The sequence below is a fragment of the Podarcis erhardii genome (assembly GCF_964252035.2).
Source record: "Podarcis erhardii genome assembly, chromosome: 8".
Classification (NCBI taxonomy): domain Eukaryota; kingdom Metazoa; phylum Chordata; class Lepidosauria; order Squamata; family Lacertidae; genus Podarcis; species Podarcis erhardii.
The window spans coordinates 87513941-87538333 of NC_138499.1; the positions used below are offsets into that span (position 1 = coordinate 87513941).

The 24393-nt window shown below is 46.8% G+C and overlaps 1 protein-coding gene across 5 annotated transcripts in view; it reads left to right on the plus strand.

Annotated features, from left to right (window-relative positions):
• The window catches only part of LOC309347902 (START domain-containing protein 10-like), a 249966-nt gene extending 228856 nt beyond the window's left edge, over positions 1 to 21110 (plus strand). The window contains exons 1-7 of one of the 5 annotated variants that reach the window (XM_081872866.1): positions 11196 to 11313; positions 11932 to 12128; positions 16482 to 16629; positions 17439 to 17542; positions 18355 to 18472; positions 19113 to 19165; positions 20673 to 21110. In XM_081872866.1, coding sequence (XP_081728992.1) covers positions 11211 to 11313; positions 11932 to 12128; positions 16482 to 16629; positions 17439 to 17542; positions 18355 to 18472; positions 19113 to 19165; positions 20673 to 20885 — 936 coding nt within the window. In that variant the 5' untranslated portion in view covers positions 11196 to 11210 and the 3' untranslated portion in view covers positions 20886 to 21110. The other 4 variants (XM_081872867.1, XM_081872868.1, XM_081872869.1 and 1 more) reach the window with 4 other exon arrangements.
• Positions 21111 to 24393: the final 3283 nt, after the last annotated feature.

A 24393-nucleotide genomic window follows, 5' to 3' on the forward strand; every position in this document is an offset into this window, starting at 1 on the left:
CTAGATACAGGGGTTTTTGGAGAGAGTTAGTTTTAAAGGATTAGAGGGGTCACCTTTGCACGTCCAATTGCCTTCAGACTTCTTCAAACGAGAGTGATGAATCCAGGGGGTCACCTCAGCTACCTTCACCGCTGTTGGAGTAGAGAGCAAGACGGTGTAAGGTCCACGCCACTTAGGTGCAAGTGGATCACGTTTCCACTCTTTCACCCATACGCTATCGCCAGCCTGGAACTGATGAATCGGCTCGGCAATGCTGCACGGCGTGCGCTCGAGGGCCCACCTGTTAAGAGAAACAAAAACACGGGAGAGAGATTGCACTTGTCCCTGTGTCACATGATCTCCTATTTGTTTAAGGTCAGCTGGAATATCCTGAACAAAGGAGGGCGGTCTCCCATACAGGAGCTCAAAAGGTGACAACTTAAGTCTTTTTGTGGGTGCACACCGAACACGAAACAGTGTTATGGGTAACACATCTACCCATCCCAATCCCGTTTCCTGGGTTAATTTTGCCAATTGGGTTTTCAGAGTCCGATTCATTCTTTCAGTTTTCCCTGAACTCTGAGGCCTATATGCTGTATGCAGTCTCCATTTTACTTGTAGGACTCGACATACTTCTTGTACTACTTGATCAATGAACGCTGGCCCATTATCACTTCCAATGCATCTAGGTAATCCAAACCTTGGGATCAATTCAGTGAGGAGTCTTTTAGTTACCTCTCGTGCCTTTTCAGTTCGGGTGGGAAAAGCTTCAACCCATCCGGTAAGAGTATCTACAAACACAAGGAGATACTTGAATCCCTTAGAAGGGACCAGCTCTGTGAAGTCCACAATTAGGCTTTCCATGGGGACGTATCCCACATGCTGAATTCCAGGAGGTTGTACCGGTCCCTGCCTGGGATTGTTTTTAGCACAAAGAACACATTTCTGTGAAATGCAAGTTGCTAATTGTGATAGATTAATAATATACAACTTCCGACTGAGACTTTCTCTAGTTGCAGTACCGCCAAGGTGAGTAGATTCATGATAATTTCTTACAATTGTGCCTGCTAGATGATGAGGTACATAAATCCTATTGTCCGGCAGGATCATCCAACCGTCCTTCACAACTGCTCCTTCCTGATCAGCCCACTTCCTCTCTTCTGGGGTATAGTGAGGTTTAACATCTTCTGGAACTACCTCTGGTATGAGGGCTGCTATAAATCCTCCCACAGGCTTTTGGGCTGCCTCTCGGGCTGCTTTGTCAGCAGCATGATTTCCTCTGGTTATTGGATCCCTTCCTCGTCCATGACCTTTGCAGTGCATTACAGCAATCTGTTCTGGAGCCCATACTGCTTCTAACAGGATTTCTACTTCAGGTCCATATTTCAAAGCCTTCCCGTGGGCTCCGATTAGACCTCTTTCTTTCCATAGAGCTCCATGTGCATGCAGGGTTAAGAAGGCATATTTTGAATCAGTATAGATGTTTGCCTTACATCCGGCTGCCAATTGCAGAGCTCTAGTTAAACCTATAAGTTCAGCCTTTTGTGCTGAGGTGCCAGCAGGCAAAGCCTCAGCTTCCACAACTTCCTCATTGGTGACCACAGCATATCCTGCTCGTCTGGCACCTTCATGCAGGTAACTGCTACCATCCGTATAATATACAACATCTGGATTTTTCAATGGCTCATCTTTCAGATCAGGTCTACTGGAATAAACTTCATCCATTACTTGGAGACAATCATGTGATTCCTCATCATCTACCTCTGGTAGGGGCAGCAAAGTCGCTGGATTGAGCATATTCACTACTCGTAGATGAATCCTGGGATTTTCACACAATAGGCCTTGGTATCTAGCCATCCTTGGGTTCGTTAGCCAATAACTACCCTTATATTCCATGAGTGTCAGAACAGCATGAGGTACATTCACATACATCGTCTGGCCAAAGGTAAATTTATCAGCTTCTTTGACAAGGCTCGCAGTGGCCGCTACTGCCCTTAGGCATGGAGGCCATCCTTTTGCTACTGAGTCCAATTGTTTAGACAAATAAGCTACTGGACGGTTCCAACTTCCTAATCTCTGGGTCAGGACTGCCGCTGCAATCCCATTCTGTTCATGTACATACAGCTGAAAGGGTTTTTCCGAATTAGGCAATCCAAGGGCTGGTGCCTCCATAAGTCGTTGTTTGATAACTAAAAAGGCTTGTTTCTGCTCAGGTCCCCATACGAATGGGTCCTTTTCTGCACCTCGAGTGCTTTCATGTAAGGGCTTGGCCAGACTACTGAAATCAGGTATCCATAGTCTACAAAACCCTGCTGTTCCCAGGAATCCCCTAAGTTGTTTTCTTGTGGTAGGTTCCTTGATAAGGCAAATAGCTTCTTTCCTCTCTGGTCTCAATGCTCGTTGTTGGTGTGAGATGTCAAAGCCCAAATATTTGACCTTTTCTAAACATAACTGTGCCTTTTTCTGGGAAACTCGGTAGCCAGCTTCCCAGAGCAAGTGGAGCAGTTCCTCTGTCCCTTCTTTACAGGTATCAAAATCCTTTGCAGCTAGTATAAGATCATCCACATATTGCAGAACCACCTTTTCTCCCGGTATTGAGGGGTAACTTGTTAGATCCCTCGCCAAGGCAGTGCCAAATAAAGTTGGGGAATTTTTGAATCCTTGGGGCAATCTTGTCCAGGTTAGCTGGCCTTTTGTTCCTGTCAAAGGGTCTTCCCACTGGAAGGCAAATATAGGTTGGCTCTGTGGTGCCAGCCGGCAACAGAAGAATGCATCTTTCAAGTCCAATACAGTAAAAAATGTTGCTTCTGGTGGGATCAAACTCAGCAAGGTATATGGGTTTGGTACATTTGGGTGCAAGGTCTCGATAGCCTGGTTTACGAGCCTCAAGTCCTGCACTGGCCTGTATTCATCTGTCCCAGGTTTTCGAACAGGCAAAAGGGGTGTGTTCCATTCTGATTGGCAAGGCTTAAGCAGACCATATTTTAATAGGCGGTCCAAATGTTTCTGGATGCCCTCCGCTGCTCGCCGGGGTAAGGGATATTGCTTTACAGATACAGGGGTAGCCATAGGTTTTAGGGTTACTACAATTGGAGCTATATTCTTAGCCATTCCTGGTGGGCTATTTTCGGCCCATACTCCTGGTGGCACCTGTAGAGTTCGGAGGAGCTTGTTTAATTCTGTATCCAATGTGGGTTGGACTTGCAAGGCTGACATTAGGCGCCATGATTGTTCCTTAGGTACTGAGAGGGTAATTATTCCTGCTGCTTTTGATGGCAGTTTCATTTCTGGACCTCGAGGAGTGAAAGTGATTTGGGCCTGCAATTTGGACAGCATATCTCTGCCTAAGAGAGGTATTGGACACTCAGGTATATACAAAAACTGATGGGTTAAACGATGTCCCCCAATCTGGCATTCCAAAGGTTGGAGGAAAGACCTCTTAGCTGACTGTCCAGTGGCACTTTTAATGATTACACTTTTGGATGCCTTTTTCTGCAATAGTTCTGGGAGTACTGAGTATTCAGCCCCAGTATCAATCATAAAATCTATTAAATGGCTTCCTAATTGAATCGTGACCGTGGGCTCCTGGAAGCCTAACTTTATGGAGTCCGGTCGTTCCTAGTCTTGAGTAAAATCCTCTTCTGCCAGTCCAATGAAATTGTCTCTACTCCGTCCCTGTCCTGGTCTCTGATATCTTCCATCTCGGATCATTCCCCGTCCCCGTCCCTGGTTTCTTGGGCCGGAGCCTGGGCCTGGGCCTGGGCCTGGGCCTGGGCGTACTTCTTCCAACCTCAGGGGTTCAGGACACTCCCGCTTCCAGTGACCCTCCTTCTTGCAATTTGCACATTGATTCCTTCCCAGTGGTGGATTCCTTCCTCGCCCTCGCCCTCCATTTAAGGGGCGGTGGTCTTGCTTCACTGCTGTGGCTAGCATTACCATCTTTTCCTTCTGCCACTTCTTCTTCTCTTGCTTCTCAGCCTCATCCCTATTCCGATAAACTCGGCGTGCAATGGCCATAATTTGGCTCATCAGCATCCCTTCCCATCCTTCTGATTTCTGAATTTTCTTACGAATGTCAGAAGCGCACTGGGCCACAAATGTAGCAGTAATCATTCTGCTGTTTTCAGGGGCTTCAGGGTCAAAAGGAGTCCATATACGATAGGCTTCTTGCAGCCTCTCTAAAAAGTCTCCCGGACTCTCATTTGGTTTTTGTTCTACTTCTGAGACTTTAGACATATTAGTGGGCTTCTGGCATGCCCTGCGGATACCTTGCACAAGTGTCTGGCGGTAGGTGGTGAGTCTGGCCAGGTGAATTGCATTGTTTGGATCCCAATTAGGATCTTCCAAGGGAAAGTTATCTTGGAGATGACGGTCAATATTATAAATATTTCCCACTCTGGCCTGCTCACGCAAATATATCTGTGCCTTTTCAATTATGTCTCTCCTTTCCTCAGTGGTGAACAGAGTATTCAGGAGCTGGCGGCAATCTGTCCAAGTAGGACTATGAGTATTTACTATTGAAGTCACCAAGTCCATCATAGCCTGAGGTTTTTCTGCAAAAGATGGGGTGTGTGTTTTCCAATTCATCAGATCTGTAGTTGTGAATGGAATATATTGCAGGGTCGAAGTTCGAGGTGGCCGTGGTCCGGGTTGCCCATTAACCAGCGCAGGCTCCTCAAGTGCATCAAATACTCTTCTAAGAGGGGCTACTACGTGATCTTTCTCTTCATTTTGCTCTAGGGGCCTCAAATCATAGGGGATGGTATCTGTCGCAAGGCGTTCTTTTAGCAGCTTTATACGCCTGGCTGTATTGCTTGCTGACCGAGCAAGGTCTCCCTGTAACTTCTGTAATATTTCTCTGGGACTTGGATGTACAGGGGTTTGGGGTGGGCAATCAGTTGTTCCACTAAAGGAGACTGTAGATGGAGGTCTATTAGGAGTCACAGGTGGAATAACCACTTCTGCTTGGGCTTTATTATAGGACTCCAATGCCTCCTGAAGATATTTATCATAATCTATCAAGGAATCAAACTCTGTGACTCCACTCCCATTATTCATTCCAGTTTCTTGCCTTGGGGTTACAACTGGTGGAGTGTTTGGATTAAGCTCCCTTCGATGTGGAGCATAGGGTGGAGGTGGAAGCACCTCTTCCTCTGGCCCCTCAAAAATGGGTTTGAGTTTATTTGGCAAGATTCCTTTCCTAGCTTCGGCTTTTACAGCCAATAATTTGCATCGTTTGACTTTGCATTCCCTTATCCATGGAGGATTTTTATTTAATGTGCTCAGCCAGGAATCTATATATGGAAATTGTTCTGGGCACCCTCCAGTTTCTTTGGCGATATCAGTCCAAAGTTTGCTCACTAAATTTATATCAAAGGTTCCCTGGGATGGCCATCCAGTAATTTGTTTTGGCCATTCTAGTTCACATAACGTTCTCAAGCGCTCTGGCGTCATTTTGACTCCATATGCCCCTGAGAAGGCTTTCTTAAAATTATTTAACATACACTCAAGAGGTGTATTTTCCCCCTTTGAACCCCCAACTCCCATTGTATGGCCCTGTGAAGTATCCACTCAGTCACTCACAGACGCGCTTTGTGGGTTTCCTTGCCTAGATGGAGTCGCCTCACTAGGAACCGAAGTACTGCCCACTCCACACTCAGGTCAGCTACAGATTGCTCTGTACTTTCTCACACATACAATGCGCTGGATACTTCACCACACTCTACCTCCCAATTTTTCCCTTTTCCTCCACCAGACCACCATCTGATGTACCCAACCACCTAGCGTACTCAGTTTCCCCTTACTGAGACGCAGAAGTTTGATCAAGACTTCTCTTCCTCCTAATTAATTGGAGGGCCAAAAATCCCTTTGTGCACTTACCCTTGGTTGGTTCCCTGTTTCCCCCGGTCCGTCGCCGCCAGTGAGCAGGGTATCAGACAGACGAGTCTTCTGCGTTCCCCCTGGAAAAATTTACCAGTGCGCGCTTTGGGTAAGCAGTTGTCCTCTCTCTTGTACCCTGCCCAGTAGGGCGAAGGGGCTGCGTTCCAGCAGACCACTTATCCGAGTCACAGGGCACCATAAAATGTAGCACCCTGCTTGTGGTTAACGCTTAGCTGGAATGAAATATTCAACGCAGCAATAGAGAAATTAAAATAGTAATTTATTTGTCAGACAAATAAATAAGAGGCACAGTGGTACATGGTTACCAAGCTCTGGCCTGGCCTCCTGCCATTCTGGCCAGCACTTATATTCCCTTAATCCAGCCCCCTTTGCTCCTCCTGTGGCTGCCTCTGTCCAATCAGCCTGGTTGAAATTCCTATTGGCTGTTTGCTAGAACCAATCACAAAAGATACACCCACAAAAGATACACCCATTTCCTTGCCCTTATAAGGGAGACAAAGAGCTATATATATGACATATAAGTAATAATATATCTTACATGGAATCTTAATTACCAGCTCACCTCTTGCCCTCCTTGCCCTATTGCCTTCTAAAACAAATGTTTAATCTTACATTTTTATGTTCAACAGATGTCAAGGATCTTGAGTTTCACATCAACATTGAAAGATTTCCTTCATTTAATGTTTCTAAACAAATGCCTGACAACTATATATCAAGACTGCTTGGATGGCGTCTTCTGTCTGGCAGGGGGGGGCTAGGCTCATTTGCCCCTCTGGTCTCCTATTGCAATATGACTCTATGAAATAAGAATCTAGCATTCCTTAAATCCTTTGCATAATTACATTTAAGCCAATATATTTAAGCTAATATATTTCATACATTTATCATAGGTAGCCTCTTAAAAGAATAAAGCTTTTCAAAGTAAAAAGGAAGAAACTCAGTAAAACACAACTTTTAAAAGAAGCCTCTTCAGTTTGCACCCCTCCTTTCACAGCCAGCTAGATGCTTCTCCATTGCTCTTGGCCTTTGAACCTTAGAAAGAAGATCTGGCTCATTTTACTGGGAGGCACATTGGTATTATCTTCCCCATTCCTAATGGTGTTTTCTCAGCCTTGGGGCAGCATATGTAATTCTCCCTTTTTATGACTTTGAGAATTGTTTTTCTACTATAAATCAATGGGGCCCTCTTGTCTTAGGAGAATGGCCAAGGTTTTCTCTGCCTGGCATGAAACATTTGAAAATCCTTTTTAAGCTCATTTTTAAATACAAGCCTTGATTGAAATATATAGAAGCTTTGATAAAAATGCAGGCTTATGGTTAGATGCCTCAATAATACTTTGTGTGTGTGTGTGTGTGTGTGTTTATTCCATTTATGAATAATCTCAAAGCAATTTATCAATAAAAGCACATATAAAACAATTTCATATTTAAAAAAGATCTCAAATCCAATGCAGTTTCATGGATAATGTGAAGCTGCCTTCTATTAAGTCAGAATATTGGTCCATCTAACTCAGAACTGTCTACTCCAAGGGACAGCAGTTATCAATGATCTAGGGCAGAAAATATGCCTGGAGTCCCATGTCCAGTTCTGGGTGCTACAATTTAAGAAGGATGTTGACGAGCTAGAATGTGTGCAGAGGAGGGCAACCAAGATGAGCCTTATGAGGAGCGCTTGAAGGAGTTGGGTATGTTTAGCCTGGAGAAGAGGAGACAGAAAAGAGACATGGCAGCCATGTTCAAATATCTTCAGGGCTGACACATGGAAGATCATAGAATCATAGAATCATAGAATCATAGAGTTGGAAGAGACCACAAGGGCCATCGAGTCCAACCCCCTGCCAAGCAGGAAACACCATCAGAGCACTCCTGACATATGGTTGTCAAGCCTCTGCTTAAAGACCTCCAAAGAAGGAGACTCCACCACACTCCTGGGCAGCAAATTCCACTGTCGAACAGCTCTTACTGTCAGGAAGTTCTTCCTAATGTTTAGGTGGAATCTTCTTTCTTGTAGTTTGGAGCCATTGCTCCGTGTCCGCTTCTCTGGAGCAGCAGAAAAAACCTTTCTCCCTCCTCTCTGTGACATCCTTTTATATATTTGAACATGGCTATCATATCACCCCTTAACCTCCTCTTCTCCAGGCTAAACATGCCCAGAAACATTGATCCAGCAAGCTTGTTTTCACCTGCTCTGGAGGGTAGGACTCAAACCCATGGCTTCAAGTTACAAGAAGGGAGATTCCGACTAAACATCAGGAAGAATTTTTCTGATGGTAAGAGCTGTTTGGCAATGGAACGGTCCTCCTTGGGAGGTTGTGGACTCTCCTTCCTTGGAGGTTTTTCAGCAAAGGTATCCAACCACCTGTCATGGATGCTTTATCTCAGTTTCCTGCATTGCAGGTAGTTGGACTAGATGACCTCAGGTTCTCTTCCAGCTCTACAATGATATGATCCTAAGAATACCACACAGGGATGTGGGTGGCGCTGTGGTCTAAACCACTGAGCCTACGGCTTGCCCTGAGTTTGCAGGGTTAGCCTGTATGATACCTAAGCCCCTTCTAGTTTCTGGGGTCCTAGATCCAGCAAGGGCTAAAATCTAAATAGAGGATTCCATTGTTGAACTAGTCAGGCAAGTTTCTTTGTGAGAGACTGTCCATAGTTGCTACCTAAGGACCACCTTAGGACGCAGGTGGCACTGTCGTCTAAACCACTGAGCCTCTTGGGCTTGGCGATCAGAAGGTCGGCGGTTCAAATCCCCGCGATGGGGTGAGCTCCCGTTGCTCTGTCCCTGCTCTTGCCCACCTAGCAGTTCAAAAGCACATCAAAGTGCAAGTAGATAAATAGGTACCACTTCGGTGGGAAGGTAAATGGCGTTTCCGTGTGCTGCTCTGGTTTCGCCAGAAGTGGCTTAGTCATTTTGGCCACATGACCCAGAAAAACTGTCTGTGGACAAACGTTGGCTCCCTCGGCCAGTAAAGCGAGATGAGCGCCACAACCCCAGAGTCGTTCACGAATGGACTTAACTGTCAGGGGTCCTTTACCTTTAAGAATACCTTGGAAGGTAGCTCATGGAGAAATGTGGCCCTCAGACTGCAAAAGATTCCCCCAACCTTAAATACTTAATTTAGGTTTGGAAAATCAGGTCTTAAAACATAGAGCAGCATATGGTTTCTCATCCTCTGGTTTGTGGATTGTATAGTATACTAGAAGGGCTGTCTAGTTAATTACAGAAACCCCAGGCAAACAATGTGGCAATTAGAAGCAGAACAAGCAGATGGAAAAGTTCTCCTCCTCCTTTGAATTTTTATGGTATTACTATTTCTCACAAGGTTTAAAACAGGTTTAAGCTGGGAAGCTGTATTATTTGAAAAAACAGGTCCAATTAATCATCTTGGATGTGTGTATTGCTGTGATTTTTAATTTTTTTATTTTTTGCAATGAGCTCCAAGTCTTTTGTGAAATGTGAGTTTTGTTCTTCCACAGCCTACGAGCAATCTGTGCAAAGCACTTGGCTTGGACATTCATTAAGCAATTTGTCATCCCCAGAAAAGCAGCGCTTGCAGGCAATATCCTCACCAAATCTGTGCCTCGTGGCGGCTGTATTAAGCATCTTTTGTGTTTCTCTGGAGTCTGCACTCAGCACAGGTGCCACCTGCAGGAGATATCCTAGAATTAGCAACAGCATTACTGAAGCCTTTGGCACAGAAAGTGAATATTTTATTATCTTCAGTTGCTTCCATATTAGCCCTTTTCTCTGAAAGAAATCTTTTTTTAAAAAAAAGAAAGAAAAATAGCAAGTAATGAGCCTGCTGCCAGGGCCTAGAAAATGCCTGCTTTGTGATGCAGTTAGCAGACTTAGGGAAGCCAAAACAGTTTCAGGATCCTGAGCAGGTGCGTTTGAGAGAGTTTAACCCTTTCTCCCCCTGCCCATGGTTCACCCTCTCCCCAAGCTGCACTGCAAAGCCTCTACGCTGGTGCAATCACAGGCTTCCCTTGAAAGCAGCTTCAGATGTAGTCCTGTGGACACATGCCTGGGAACCAGCCCCCTTGAACATGGTGGAGTTTAGGCTGTGTCCACAGCAGGGTGCAATTGCATACCTGGGCTGTTTCCATGTGTGCATTCATGCATCTTTGTCCACACGTGAGTGCTTTGAAGTGTATCCAGGCTACTGGATGACACAGTGCGCTTCCCTCTCCACTCAGTCACTGCTTCCCTGCTCACCATAACTTCCAGAAACCTGAGCTCTATTGTGGATATGCACCTTAAAAATATATATACTGCTATTGAAATGTTTCTCAAAATACCCATATCACCACCTAAATGGGTTTGCTAATCATTGGATATCCCTACTTCTGCTTGTTGAGATTTCTCAATGTGGTTAGTATTGTGAATATTGTGATTAATATTGTGACAAGCAAAACTGGTCTTGCTGGGCTGTTAGCAGGAAACCTTGATTCAAGGGACTTTTGAGATGGGGGTCCCTTACTGCCTCCTGCTGCATCTGCCTTGTTACAGGGGATCTCCTCTTCCTGGGTCGGGTACATCCCTAACTGTGCTGGTCCCATGGGTTACCCAAGAGGTGAGGTCCAAGTCCGGTCCATGGTCAAAGATGCCACGTGGAGGCAGTCCGTAGTAGCTGAAGCTGGGTGCAGGGCAAAGAGTCAGGTGAAGTTAGGGACAGGCATGCAAGCAAGCAGGGAGCCTGGGCGGGTCAGGAGCTCAGGCAGGAAAGCAGGACAGAGTTCAGGCAGGAACTAGCAACCAACAATGTTGCTCCCACAACTTGGGGCTTTTATTTGCCCCGAGGCATAGGGCAGCCCCGATCCTCTGGTGACTCGCCTCTCCTGGCCTGGAGGCAAGCACTCCTCCTGAGAGAACTTAGTTCCCTCTGCCTCTCTGCCCTGAGCCTCTGCAGCTCAGGAGAGGCTGGAGGGTTATTGGACCCAGAGGCAAACTCAGCTCTCTTTGATGGGGCTGAGAGTGGAGCACCTGCAGGCAATGGGTCCTCCATCACCTCAGGAGCCAGAGCAGAGTCAGCTGATGCCTGCACCTGAGGATCCAGCACAGGTGAGGACCCTTCAGGCTCAAGCCCCAGCCCCGGCTCAGCTGGTTCTGGAGGCGGGGAATCTTGTGCAGGCTGGGATCCCTCAGGTTCAGCATCCAAGTCTGAATCCCAGGCCATCACACTATCTCTAACGAGGCCACAGCATTTTGAAAGCTCTGAACATTCTAGCTTCGTCACAGCTGAAGGAGTTACAATCTGAAAACCCCTCCCTTTATGCTCCAGTACATCTGGAATGTCCTTTTTGCCTCAGAATGTAATGCCAGGAGAATGGCCAGTGTGAGGCAATCCCCACAACCTTCTGCCTGTTCCAGAATCCCTATTCCACAATCTAGAATTTTCTCTAGCTCCCCCACAACAGTTCCATTTCAGGGTAAGTAGACTAGACTGCATCCTGCATTAACAAGGCCATCACATTAACCATCTGCAGAACTGAACCCAGCGGCGGCTGCTGCTGCTGCTGCTGGCAAGTGCCCAGCTGGTTCTGCAACTCAGTGCGGCAAAGTCAGAGGCAGGTTAAGAGAAGCAGAAATTAGGAGAGGGATAGGAAAGAGGCATGGGGGGAGGCACTGGAGAATGCTGGGGATAGAGCACCGAAATGGGCTCTGTGTGTATTTGTGCACTTGCAGATTGCCCACATAAATAGCAGAAGCTTCCCAGGGGGGCCTGGTGCCCTTTGGCAGGACTGAGAAGGCATCCACACTGCCAGCAGCAGCCGTCACTCTTCTGCAGGAGAGGAGCGTCTAGGCTCTGAAGAGCCCACGCCATGCAGTTGATGGAGGCACTGAATGTAGCAGTAGCCGCCGCCATCCCTTCTCTCCCAGAGTCAGGGCTGGGGGCCCAGAGCGGCCCCTGATAGAGCTGGGGAGGGAGAGTTATGAAGGAAGAGAGGGAAGTGGCCAGGGCAGCGCTGAGCCCAGTGTAGCTTCCCCAGTAGCCAGCCAGGAACCTCTCTTGCCTGGGTGGGTATTTGCACAGCTCCTTCTCGCAGGCAGCCTGGCGGCCCTGGAGGAAGCTGCACCTATGTCTGGGGAAGGAGAGCGAGCCTACATCCCAGATGATTCCGACTTCAACACTTTCCGGGACCAGTGTGAAAGCCAGGAAGGCTGGAGCAGCCGGTATAACAAGGGAGGAGTGGCAGTGTGGACCCAAATGCAGCAGGAGAGCAAGACTGTGCAGAAAATCAAGGTAAGGGGGTGGCATTCAGCTATGGCTTACTCAGAGTAGACCTATTGGAATTAATGAACACGACATTAATTCCAGAGGCTCTGCTTTGAGTAAAACTTATTTGAATGCCACCCAGGGGCCCCTGCCTGGGCTTGGGAATCATGGGTGATGATGCAGCACTGTCCACCCCCTTTCTGCCCCCTCTGATTTGTCCAGGAGCCTCTTCTCCTGCTCCTGCCCCATGAATGCTGGACTCCAAAACAAAGGTTTGCTCCAAAACAAGCATCCCTCTTGCTGCGCTCAGTTCTCAAATTAATCCAGGCTGCAGAATGTGCAATGTTGCAATTCAGCTAGAATGTTAGAGGTCCCGGAAGATCCTTTGGATCTCACATTCCCTTTTCCTCATCCTCTTCTCCCCTTTCTTTTTTTTTCTGTGAGGGATCTCTGCTGTTTTAGCCTCCGAGCACATTTTACAGACAGAAATATCCCTGTTCAGGTATCTTGGACATGAACTGAGATAGATATAGGGGAAGATAAGGCTCATTCTGTGTTTTTGAGTGTCCTGCTCAGATGTAAGGGAATTGAACACTGTATATGGATTTGATAGCAGATAAAGACACAAGTTTTTGAGTTGTGGTTAGCCCTCAGAAAGAGGCTGATTCAGTTTTCACTCACTGGCTCCACACATCGTTTTCTTGTGCTCACATATTGACACTGAGGTGCTGCTTATTCCATATCTAAAAGGCCTGGGATCAATACAATGGAACCTGGTTTACTTGGGTACACAAAGATTCTTCATTTAACCAACCGTTAGTTGTGATTTACATGTTTACTTTAAAAAAAAAAGTCACACTGTGCTTAGCGGAGTTTATTTATTTTCAATAAGTGTGTCTAGAATTTCTAAGCAGAATGTTCAAAGGGATTCCTGTGACTTTAATGTTTGCATGGCTGAGAGAAAGTTCTGAGATAATGGCTTCTTTTCTCATGCCTTACTGGGCTGGGCAGAGTGTAGATGGCAAGCAGGGAGACTGATGGTGAAATCAGTGCTGCTTATACGTGGAGGTTTTCACACTGTTCACATGAGGTAATGGTCATCAAAATTCCAGCCTGTCAGTGGCATGTGTGTGCTCCAGAGGGCCCCTGGCCCCATGTGCAGACTTTAGAGGGAGCACGAAGCAGGTGCCCCCAGCCTGGCCCAGAGCTTTTCTTCTGGCATTGGAGGAACCAGCACTCATGGAGAGGAGCACTAGGCCGTGCTGCGCTTGGGGGCGCCTGTGTGGGGCGTCTGCTTCGGGCCCACCCAGTGCTGTCAGCTGGCCAGGCTTCCCCCGTGCGGGTGGGCAGGCACCAACTCTCCATGTCCAGGAATGGCCATAGCTCTCAAACCAGCCACGGTTGGTGGAAGGCCCTTCTAGATGGTATCCACGCTTCTGAAATATTCCTCTGCTGGACTAAAGAATTCCTGTGTAGAGACATTTAATCTTCAGACAAGGGAGATTGGGCATCTGGAGGTCTCATTTCCAAACAATGGAAGCCCCCAGCCCACCCCCCATGTGTGCGTGGATTGCTGATGGAATAATATGAGCTCTTCTGTACATGAATACCAAGATGAAAATACAGACAAAAAAGAGAAAAGGCAGTATAAAAAGGGATAGCTCTTTTCATTCGGCATCTGGCTAGTATTTAATTAAAAATGAGAACAGGATAATGAGCAGCAGATACCATCTTGCTAATCTTAGTCCATTGCTTTCATTGAACTGAGCTGAGATAGATGCAGATAGATACTGTAGATCCATGAAGTACCAACTGCCTGAGGCACTTAATCCTACAGACAGCTTTAGTGACAGGTGTTGTCGTGACTTTGGTTACCACTAATCTGGGGTGGAGCTAAACATAGGGGGGTAAACGCTATAAATAAGTCAGAAATCAGATCGTTTTAACAAAAGAAAAGAAATCTCTATGAGAAATCGTGTTTTAAAATTTCCTGTTCTCTGGCGCCATCTGGTGTTACATTCAAATTGCTGTTTCTTTAAGAATGTAGCCGAGTCCTCGGTCTCTAGTTCAGGGCGGAAACCACCTGCAGACTTATGAGATCTGGAATCGTTTCCTCAGGGTGGATCTAGACACATCAAAAAAGTGTTCCAGGAAAACGCATTGTAAACTTCAAAAAGGGAAATTATGATGGCGAAAGACGAGACTCCACAGCACCATCTGTTGTCACAGTGTTAAAATGCATATTTTTTTCCTTTACTAATGTAATTGAATGCTCAGTGGCAAGTATCTGGTATTTCCATGTTTCTTTCACTCCCTTTTTGCAGGGTTTCACCACCGTGCCATCATCCAGTCATGGTCACCTTGTATTCAAAGGCCTATTCATTGAAACAGAAATTGAATTGCTTTTGAGGAGGGCTGACTCTTTGTGGGTCCTTGCTCTGTATATGAAATGCTTTGAACACTCCCAAGCGTCTCAGCATTATTCTCTACCTGCAGGATTAATGGGTGGCAGAGGAGTGGGCCTCCTTAAGGATGTTACCCCCAACCCCCAGTCACTTCCCGAGGGTGTCGTGTGCTGACTATGGAAATTTGCCCCTTTTTGAGCTCCCTGATTGGTGGAAGGAATAGATGGGCTTCTTTGAACGACAACATTTAAACATGTGGAGATGAAGAGAGGGGACAGATGTTCCCCAAATTCCAATGCCTGGATGATGTGTTCAAGATGCAGACCCTCAAGGAGCGGCTGAGGAATTTCTTCTCAGGCCAGCTGCCTCTCTCCTGGAGCATCCTTTGGGATTCTCCATCTCCTTGGGAACTGGAAGCTCAGAGCTGCGTCATGCAAGAAAGACCTTAAGAAAGCCAGAGAGGCCCAGGCCAGGACACTTGCACCACCACCAGACACCCTGAGAGGGCTATGTGGCTCTACAGTTTATACTGTTCATTTGTTTTAGTGTTTGAAACTGGTAAACCACCTCGGGGGTTCCTAATGGGGAAGGTGGGATATAATTGCAGGAAGCAAAGACGTCAGACACAGGGGCTATTGCATCGCACCTCACAACTGAGAGTAAAACCTTTGGGATTGTGAGAAGTTATATGTTCAATACCAGAAGATGCTAAACAAAATACCGTATTTTTCGCTCTATAAGACGCACCCTTTCCCCTCCAAAAATTAAGGGGGAATGTGTGTGCGTCTTATGGAGTGAATGCAGGCTCCATGGCTTCGCGTTGCTTCCACTGAAGCCAGGAGAGGAAGACTCTCCTGGCTTCAGGGATAGCCGCCCGAAGCCTCCAGAGGCTTCGTGTTGCTTTTGCTGAAGCCTGGGGAGCGAGAGGGGTCGGTGCACACCGATCCCTCTTGCTCTCCTGGCTTTGCTTAGCTGGAGAGGCGCTGCGCAGCTTTCCCTCTCTGCGCAGTGCCCCTTCAGGGAAGCGGGAGAAGAAATGGAAGGGACTCCGCTTCTTCTGCTGCTTAGCTGAAGGGGCGCTGCGCAGAGAGGGAGAATTATTTTTTTCTTGTTCTCCCCCTTTAAAACTAGGTATGTGTTATGGTCAGGTGTGTCCTATAGAGTGAAAAATACAGTAAACGAAATCCACTTATATTAACAAATCACATAAAATATTCACATAGCTGCCATTTTATTGATTTTGCATAATCTTTAAAGTTTCAGAATCCAGGTTTTCCTGGCACATAATTGACCTCTCCCCAAGTTATCTGCTTCTGTTCCAAATGGACTCCTGCTCCACACATTTGCTTGTGATGGATTGTTTGAGCTAAGCCAACTGAAGAGAAAAGCTTGGTCTAAGTGCACTTGACCTTGTTTTGGGTTAAGGCGTCTCATTACAGAAGATCTGACTATTAACAAAGTGATGGAATCTGAAGAGCCACGTCATGCAGCTCTTGCTGGATTGTACCAGCTCAGACTGAAGCTTAGGTAACCCTCAACTCCCTGTATGCAGAAAATGTGTAAAGTAAAAGGAAGGCTCAGTGACACTCACTTTTTGCCCCATTCTTTCCAGGAACAGATCTGTGCTTAAAAGCTCCGTCCAAACGTGTTTCTTTTGTTTGTTGCTACTGCTCTGGAGCTTTTCCTGTGAAAACCCGCTCCTTAATAGCCAGTCAGGACAAGCATCCATTCAGGTTTTTAGTGGCTTGCTCTGATAGAGCTTTAAAGAGCAAGTTTTTGTGAGGAAAAATCTGGAGCAAATAAAGGAGCTTTAAAGTGCAGACTTTGCAGCTTGTTTTATTACAATTTCCCTCTCACTTGCTCAGCCTTTGCACCACCCCTTGGTAAAATGTTTTGCCTCAGAGTCTGATGACACCGCTGCTGTGCTTGCTATCAGTTTTTCAGTGCATGATCACACAAATTCCTTGCCACACAGATGCGCATTGTCTGCCGTGATGTGCCTCCAGAGACTCTCTATGATGTTCTACATGACACCAGTTACCGCAAGAAGTGGGACTCCAACATGATTGAGACCCATGACATTGGGCGCCTGACTGTCAACGCGGATGTTGGATATTACTCCTGTGAGCAACCTTGCTTCTTGCACTTGACGGGCATGGAACCCCTGACAGATTATGTGGCTTCCTAGAAGAAAGCACTTCTTGTGCCTCTAAGCTACGTCCCCATCTGAGCCCAGAGGGGCTGCTGGGCTTGGGGCTGGTGTATCTTGAGAATGCCACTGGATTACTCCACTGCAATCCTAGACCCACTTACCTGAGAGTAATTCAGGACTTCTTTCTGAGTAGCCATTGGTAGGCCTGCACTGAAACCCTTAGTCCTGAGCTTCTTGCATCCCCCAAAAGAAAACAAAAAACTCAGCAAGGATTTTAAGCTGTAGCTGGATGACCACCTATCAGGGGTGCTGTAACAGTGGATTTCCTGAGGTCTCTTCCAGCTGAATGGCTTTCTGAGCAGAATGCCACATTCTACATTCTGCCATGCACATTAAATAAAATGAATATTTGCTCAACTAATGTCTGCCCGAAACATGGAATGCAAACATGGCATTCCTTTTTCTTTTAATGTGGGGTTCTGAATGGGCATTGGGGAAGGAATGGCTGAGGTAGAACTAGCAGGGAATACTTTGCTGCTCAAGTCAGGAAAACATTTAGCAAGGACAGGTAGATCCAGGTACACACACTGGAGCTGCTTCATTAATGCTTGGTATTTATATAGCGCTATTCAAAACACATCTCTATAGGCCGGTGTTATGTCCCCAGAACAGAACAGGGGTGAACCATGTTCTCTAGGCAACGTCTCTAGTGAGGCATTATTTCCTCCTGGGGTTTTTAATTTCAGTATGTTCTTGCTAACCGTGTTTTTTCTCTTGCAGGGAGGTGCCCAAGTCCTCTGAAGAATAGGGACTTTGTTACCTTGCGCTCCTGGCTGCCCCTTGGTCACGACTACATGATCATCAACTACAGCGTCAAACATCCAGTGAGCCACATGCTCTCAGCTCCTCACAGCTGATCCTTGGGTGGTGCTTGCGGTCCTGCCTTGCAGTTCAGAATGGGAAGCAGGGATGGGCGTCATCCCTGGCTTGGTACCCTGCTGGCAAGGAAGAGGAAGGGGTATAGAGCAAGGGGTTTCCCCCCACCCCATCTCTTCTCTTCCTTTGCTCATGCAGAGACACAGAATTCCTTCTCCCTCAACCCCCTTCTCTCAGCCATGCCAGTTTCTCAAGCCCTTACCTCATTTGTAATCCTTTAAGCCCATTAAAAGCATGCCTTTACTCAAAGGAAGCTAGGAAGTTGCCTTCTACAGAGTCAAACCATTGCTCTATCTGGCTGAGTAGCTGGCAGCAGCTCTATGGGGTTTCAGAGACAGACAAGTCTCTTCCAGAGCTAACTGGAGGTTGAACCTGGGGCCTCCTGAATACAAAGCATGTGTTCTAGCACTGAGCCATGGCCTTACACCAAGTCAAGGGAATCATTTCTATCTGCTATGCAGCAATAATATCTCACTCACCTCTTCCTGAGTTGGCCACTGTGGGGAACTGGCAGCCTCTTCAGTGGGGTTGCTGCTGCTGCTGCTTCTCAGTTTGGCTCTCCACCAGTTTCTTCCTTTCCCTCCTTTGCTCCCTCCATGGGCCCTGCTCCTACATCTGAGGGCCCTTAGTGCATATGCATCTGTTTCCACAAAGGGCTTATTGTGTGATTCAGTGCCTTCACGAGTTCCTCTTCAAGCGGGCACTCATGTTGGTGACTGCATGTATGAACCAAGCCTTAAACTGTGGGGTCTCTCTGCAGAAGTACCCACCCCGAAAGGACTGCGTGAGGGCCGTATCCCTGCAGACGGGCTACTTGATCAAGGCAACGGACAAGAGTGGCTGCATTCTTTACTACCTCACCCAAGTAGACCCTCGAGGTGAGCATCTTTACGCCCAGGTTGTGGCTGGGAAAAGACAAAGCCTGAGAGGGGGGGGGGAATTGTTCAAGGCAGTGCCCAAGTCAGTGTTGAGGGTTCAGGGTGATAAATAAAGGGGAGATTTCCTAAGGCACAGGTAGGAACCATTTTTGGCAGAGCAGGCTAGATTGCAATCATCTGAGGTTGTTATGACATCACTCGCGAGTCGAAGGCCTTGGCACCATGTTTCCCGAGTGCCTGGCAGGGAGGCAGTGTGCAGAAGGGGGGCTTTAACCCTGCTCTCTGCGGGGATTGGCTGTGTGATCGAATTCCACATGAAGGACCTGCTCACTCAGCTGATCCTGCATTACTGAACTCGCCACCATCAGTTGAACTTGATTGTGCAGCCAATTCAGCCACATCTCTACTTGCACCATATCTCAGGTGTGGGGCTGGTGGGTGTGCTTTGGGGAGAGGAGCCTTGCAGGATAGCAAAGGATAACCAAAGGACCCACAGCGATGGGTGACGCACCTGTCCCATGGGGCACAATAGACTGGGCTCTTCTCTGTGTAGGAATGGTGGGAAAATACAGCAGTTATCATGGCAGAGATACTTGTGTGCAACAGCTTTTGGTAACGAGTGGATCTGGTTTTCTTTTAGGTTCATTACCAAAGTGGGTGGTGAATAAAGCGTCTCAGTACGTGGCACCAAAGGTAAGTTGGAGTTGTGTGGGCACATCCATGTGGCAGGATGGCGATGACTGAAGCAAGTTGCTAAGCAGGCTTGGTAGGGGGCAGGGAATAACTGTCCATATTGGCACAGTTGTGGGAATGTTCAGGGATGCAGGAGAGGATATATTGTCTGATAATAGCCTTTCCAACTTGTGTTAACAAGTTCACAATTTAGCAGAGAAACATTCCCCTTTTAAACTCAGCGGATGCGTTTGCTCAGGCTCGCTAAAGCCTCTATAATAACTGTTCTGGTATTTTCCCCTTATTCCCTCATAAAAGATAAGACACAACACAATCTTCTATAAAAGCATAAAAAGAGTTTACTCACATTCTGTTCACAATCGGATCCCAGAAGGCAGACTTATTTTAGAAAAGTAACATACACCTGGAAACTATCTCATAAGAAGATAGTCCTTTTGTCCTCTCTTGGCTAGAGCATCTTTGGCTAAGTAGATGTTGCTTCTTCGATGCATGTAGTCAAAAAGAGAGAGAGATGGCTGCCCTGCCCTATGCTTTTGTCGTTACCTGCACAGGTGAGGCCACGCCCACCTCTAGTCACATGCAGAAGAAGTCTATCCCAGCCCAGAAGGAAACAGGAAGTTTACCTGCTGGCTGGACAAACATTCCTCCCCATGTGTAAGCATGTTCACTCTAGGAATGTTGTACTTGAGTGCTCTTGTGTTTCACATCCCACAACATTGTCAAAAAGTGTAGCTCTGCAAAGCTAGAATATGGAAGAGCTGTGCTCTTCAGTTTTAAGACCAGCTGCTCCCAAACAAGGGTGGCCCAGGATGTTTTGCCACTTAAGGCAACCCCCCCCAACCCACCCACACACCATGGGCACTCCCTGCCATTGCCATGGGCCCATCACCACCTCCTCCTCTGCACGCACCCCCCCACTGCCACTCCCATCGAGGTGCAAGTGTGGTGGAGCCCATGGCAGCATCATGCCCACAGAAGAGGCAGAGGCAGTGTGGCAGCGGGGGGGGGGGGCTGTGCTTATGGAAAATGTGATGCAGCTGCCCAAGGCAGCTTACTGCACCTCATGGGCATGCCAGCCCTTCAACCAAATTGTTTGCTCTGGGACATTAGGGAGACTCAAAAGAACTGCTAGTGTGCCCCAATAAGGGAATTAAATAACTGGCAGCTCTTAGAAGAAATCTCCATGCCCTTCCTATCAATTAGCCTCCTCTGAGGGCAGGAAAGTCTGCCATGACTGAATTCTATTTTATATACTGTGATCTTTTTATGTGAACCACCCTGAGACCTCCTGGCATAGGGCAGTATATAAATTATTATTATTATTATTATTATTATTATTATTATTATTATTATGCTCACAGAGGTCATCTACTGTATCTCTGTCTCAGCCCTGAGCCTGCTGCCTCTGTCTGCTTGTGTAAAAGTGGGTCTTTGCTTTCAGTTCAGAAACACAATACACGTCAGCAACCAGATTTTTGGCTACTACCAACTTACTCTCCTTTTACAGGCTATGAAGACGATCTATAAGGCAGGGCTGAAGTACCCAGAGTGGAAACGGAAGCATGACCCTGGCTTTAAGCCTTGGTTGTACCCAGAACAGAACACACTGCCCAGCATTAGCCTAGCTGAGCTCTCCCTGCAGCATTCTGACTCCTTGGAGAACATCGACGAGAGCGGTCTGTCTGAAGCCAAGATGAGCCTCAGTGACGACGAGGCCTGAGGCCAGGATCTGGATGCACAGCTCATCGCCGTCCTGTGAGCTGGATGAGGCCTTCCACCATCCAGAACACAGCAGCTCCCACAGAGCCACCCCATGCCCGCCCACCCAACAGAAGACAAAGCTCCCTGCCCTCCAACTCCCCACTTTCCAAGAGACACAGACTCACCAGGGGGGCCGTTCAGCACTACTTTTCAAAAAGTGCATATATGACCAGTGGTCACAGTTTGCTCTTGTCTCCTTCCCTGTTTGTGAAACTTGTTGGGAAGCACCACAATTGTGCATGGGATGATGGTTTTCAGGTGGCCCTGACAGGTCCGCAGAATCTCAGTGCGTAGGAATGGACACCACAGGACCAATGACCTGAGGTATCCTTTCTGCGCAGACTGAATTATCAGTGTGCATCTGCCAAGAGCTCGGTGGGGGTGGGGTAGAGGGATTCTCACACTTGCTGCTTTGCATTCTAGCCTTTTAGAGCCATTTGGTGGCACTCGGGGGACAATCCCACTAGCAGTGTCCTGGACTATTCACCGAAAGTTGACATTACGTATTGTAAGTCTGGAATGCGGCACCCTCAGATGGCACAGGGTGGCTGGGAGGTGGCATTCACATTCATACATAATGCTAAGCCACAGATGTCAATGGGATTACTTGGGGCTGGTACACTGTATGTGGATTGGGGCCCCTGCATTTCTCCCTCTGTAATCTATTAGCAAGAACTGCTAGTTATGCACATATATTAATTTAGCCTGGCCTACCTCACAGGGCTGTTGCAAATGGGAAGGGCAGGATAGATGTACATGACCTTGAGCTCTTGGAAGGAAAAGTCACATACAAATACAGAATGCCATTCACAGATTGTGTAAAGAAAAGCAAACCTGTACAATCCCAGAAAAGCAGCCCCCCTTGTTTTAAATGCTACATTTTATAATTCTGTTACCTACTGCAAGATACCAAAACAATAATAATAAAAAAAGTTGGCCAACCCTGACAAATCGATAAACAACAACAAGGAAAAAATATTGCAGTTTCAAACTTTGCTATCTGAACTACAAACTCTCAGCTGAGGCTACCATACAGGGCTGTTGTAAAGATTAAAAATGGGGAAATGAAGACAATTATACTCCTTAAGATCCCAGCAGTTAAAGCATGATACAAACAAAAGATAAAAAGGCAAAGGTAAAGGACCCCTGGACTGTTAAGTCCAGTCAAAGGCGACTACAGTGGTGCCTCGGGTTAAGAACTTAATTCGTTCTGGAGGTCTGTTCTTAACCTGAAACTGTTCTTAACCTGAAGCACCACTTTAGCTAATGGGGCCTTCTGCTGCCGTCGTGTGATTTCTGTTCTCATCCTGAAGCAAAGTTCTTAACCTGAGGTACTATTTCTGGGTTAGTGGAGTCTGTAACCTGAAGCGTTTGTAACCTGAAGCGTCTGTAACCTGAAGCGTCTGTAACCTGAAGCGTTTGTAACCCGTGGTACCACTGTATGGGGTGTGGTGCTCATCTCACTTTTCAGGCCAAGGGAGCCAGCATTTGTCCATAGACAGCTTTTCTGAGTCATGTGGCCAGCATGACTAAACCGCTTCTGGTGCAATGGGACACCGTGGTGGAAGCCAGAGTGCAATGAAATGCCTTTTACCTTCCCGCTGCACTGGTACGTATTTATCTACTTGCACTGGCGTGCTTTCAAACTGCTAGGCTGGCAGAATCTGAGGCAGAGCACCACTCTGCAAGCCCAAGAAGCTTGGTGGTTTAGACTACAGCGCCATCCACTCCATGATACAAACATACAACAGCAAGAAGCAACACTCTCAGCATGTGCAGTTTAACAGCTCTCAGCAAAACACGCACAAGGCAACCTTTTGTCAACCTTGATAAGCAAAGCTTGTGTTAAAAGTAGGAATTTTAACTTGCTGCATCTGTAAAGTGCTATCAGATGGAGTGTGACACATGAACAACATAGGAACATAAGGAGCTGCTTTGTAGTGAGTCAGACCATGGGTCCATCTTGCTGTTTTCCAGCTTTCCAGCCGCTTTCCAGGGTTTCAGGCACAAGTTTCTCCCAGCCCTACCTGCAGATGCCATTGGGAATTGAAACAGAGACCTTCTGCTTGCAAGGTGGATGATCTACCACTTTCCTCAGGGGGGTGAGAGAGAGAGAAGGGGGAAAGAGATCAGAGAGGTAGCACAACTCCAGCTGACTGAACAGCACTGGAGAAGAAAGTCACCACCAGGGCCACAAACAGTGGTGGTGAAGAAGGCTTTCATGCAATCTCCTCCCGCACTGGCTCAGAATCGGTCATGACTCACCAGTCTCATAAGTAGCAAATCAGAACTGGATTTCTAGACTCAGAAACAAGGAATTATCTGTGCTTCCCCATTTAAGGGACCTTCCCAGATCAGATGCAGACTGCAAATTATGTTAGTATGAAGAATTAGTATTCATTCAGTGTGAATCAGTTTCAAGTTATTCTTTAAAGGCACAGCTTCTGTATGAGGGTGAGGGGAATAGGAACATCTCTTTCCTATCAGAGTCCAACATTCATTATCTGCTAGAAAAAATCTCACTGTATATAGAAAGCTGATGTATATAGAAAGCTAAGGAAGCGAAACCAACCCCCCAACTCGCTGATATGCAGAATACTACAGCAGCACAGATTTTGAGACAACTTCTTGATTTAGGATTTTGGCCCAGTTCAGTTTAGTTGGTGGTTAACAGCAGCACTCTTCCAGTAGGAGCAGAGAAGGCAAGACAATCCTTTTTCAGAGACCCAGCAAAGACATCCAGGAAATGAGGTGGCTCATGATTGGAGGAGGGGTCCCACTAAATACAGCTGGGGAGCTTTCCTGTTTGGCCTGTGACTCAGGGAGCCTCCCAGTGTCCTGAGATTGGTTGGAAAGGAAATAGGAAGTTGCTGCTAGGCCTGAGATTAGCTAAACCCATCTACCATTCGTTCAGATCCAGATCCCACTGATAGACATCATACCAGCAAAGAGATGAGTTCCTACTCTTCCCCAACTCACATCCAATTTCATTCCAAAAATAATAATTTTTCTGAGTTTTAAAATACTTTGAAGTGCAGCTGCATGGAAGGCTTTTGTGTGCAATTTAGCACTGGATTTGATCTGGGTGGTGGCTGAGGGGGCAAATTATGTAGATTAGCCTTTGCTGCAACCCACAGGATGTTTTGTTTGGGGAATCCAAACCAGCCTCAGCCCCACCTCTGACCTGCAATGTTAACACTTGACTCATTGCAGGGTTGTTGCTTACTAATCCCCGGCAATCCTAACAGTACAGAGCAGACTGCATTGCTAGGGCTATCCTATCTCAGCCTCAATAAACCTGCATAAATTTAAAACCATAAGGACCATAATCAATTTCACCGTAAGGAATAGGTAAATCGGGCCAGATGTAACTTCTGCACGACAAGGTAGTGGCCTTGCAGCCCTTAGAATACAATATTTCTACTTCACAGCTAGAGCTTGGTCTAAAGCATGGGTAGGCGAACTAA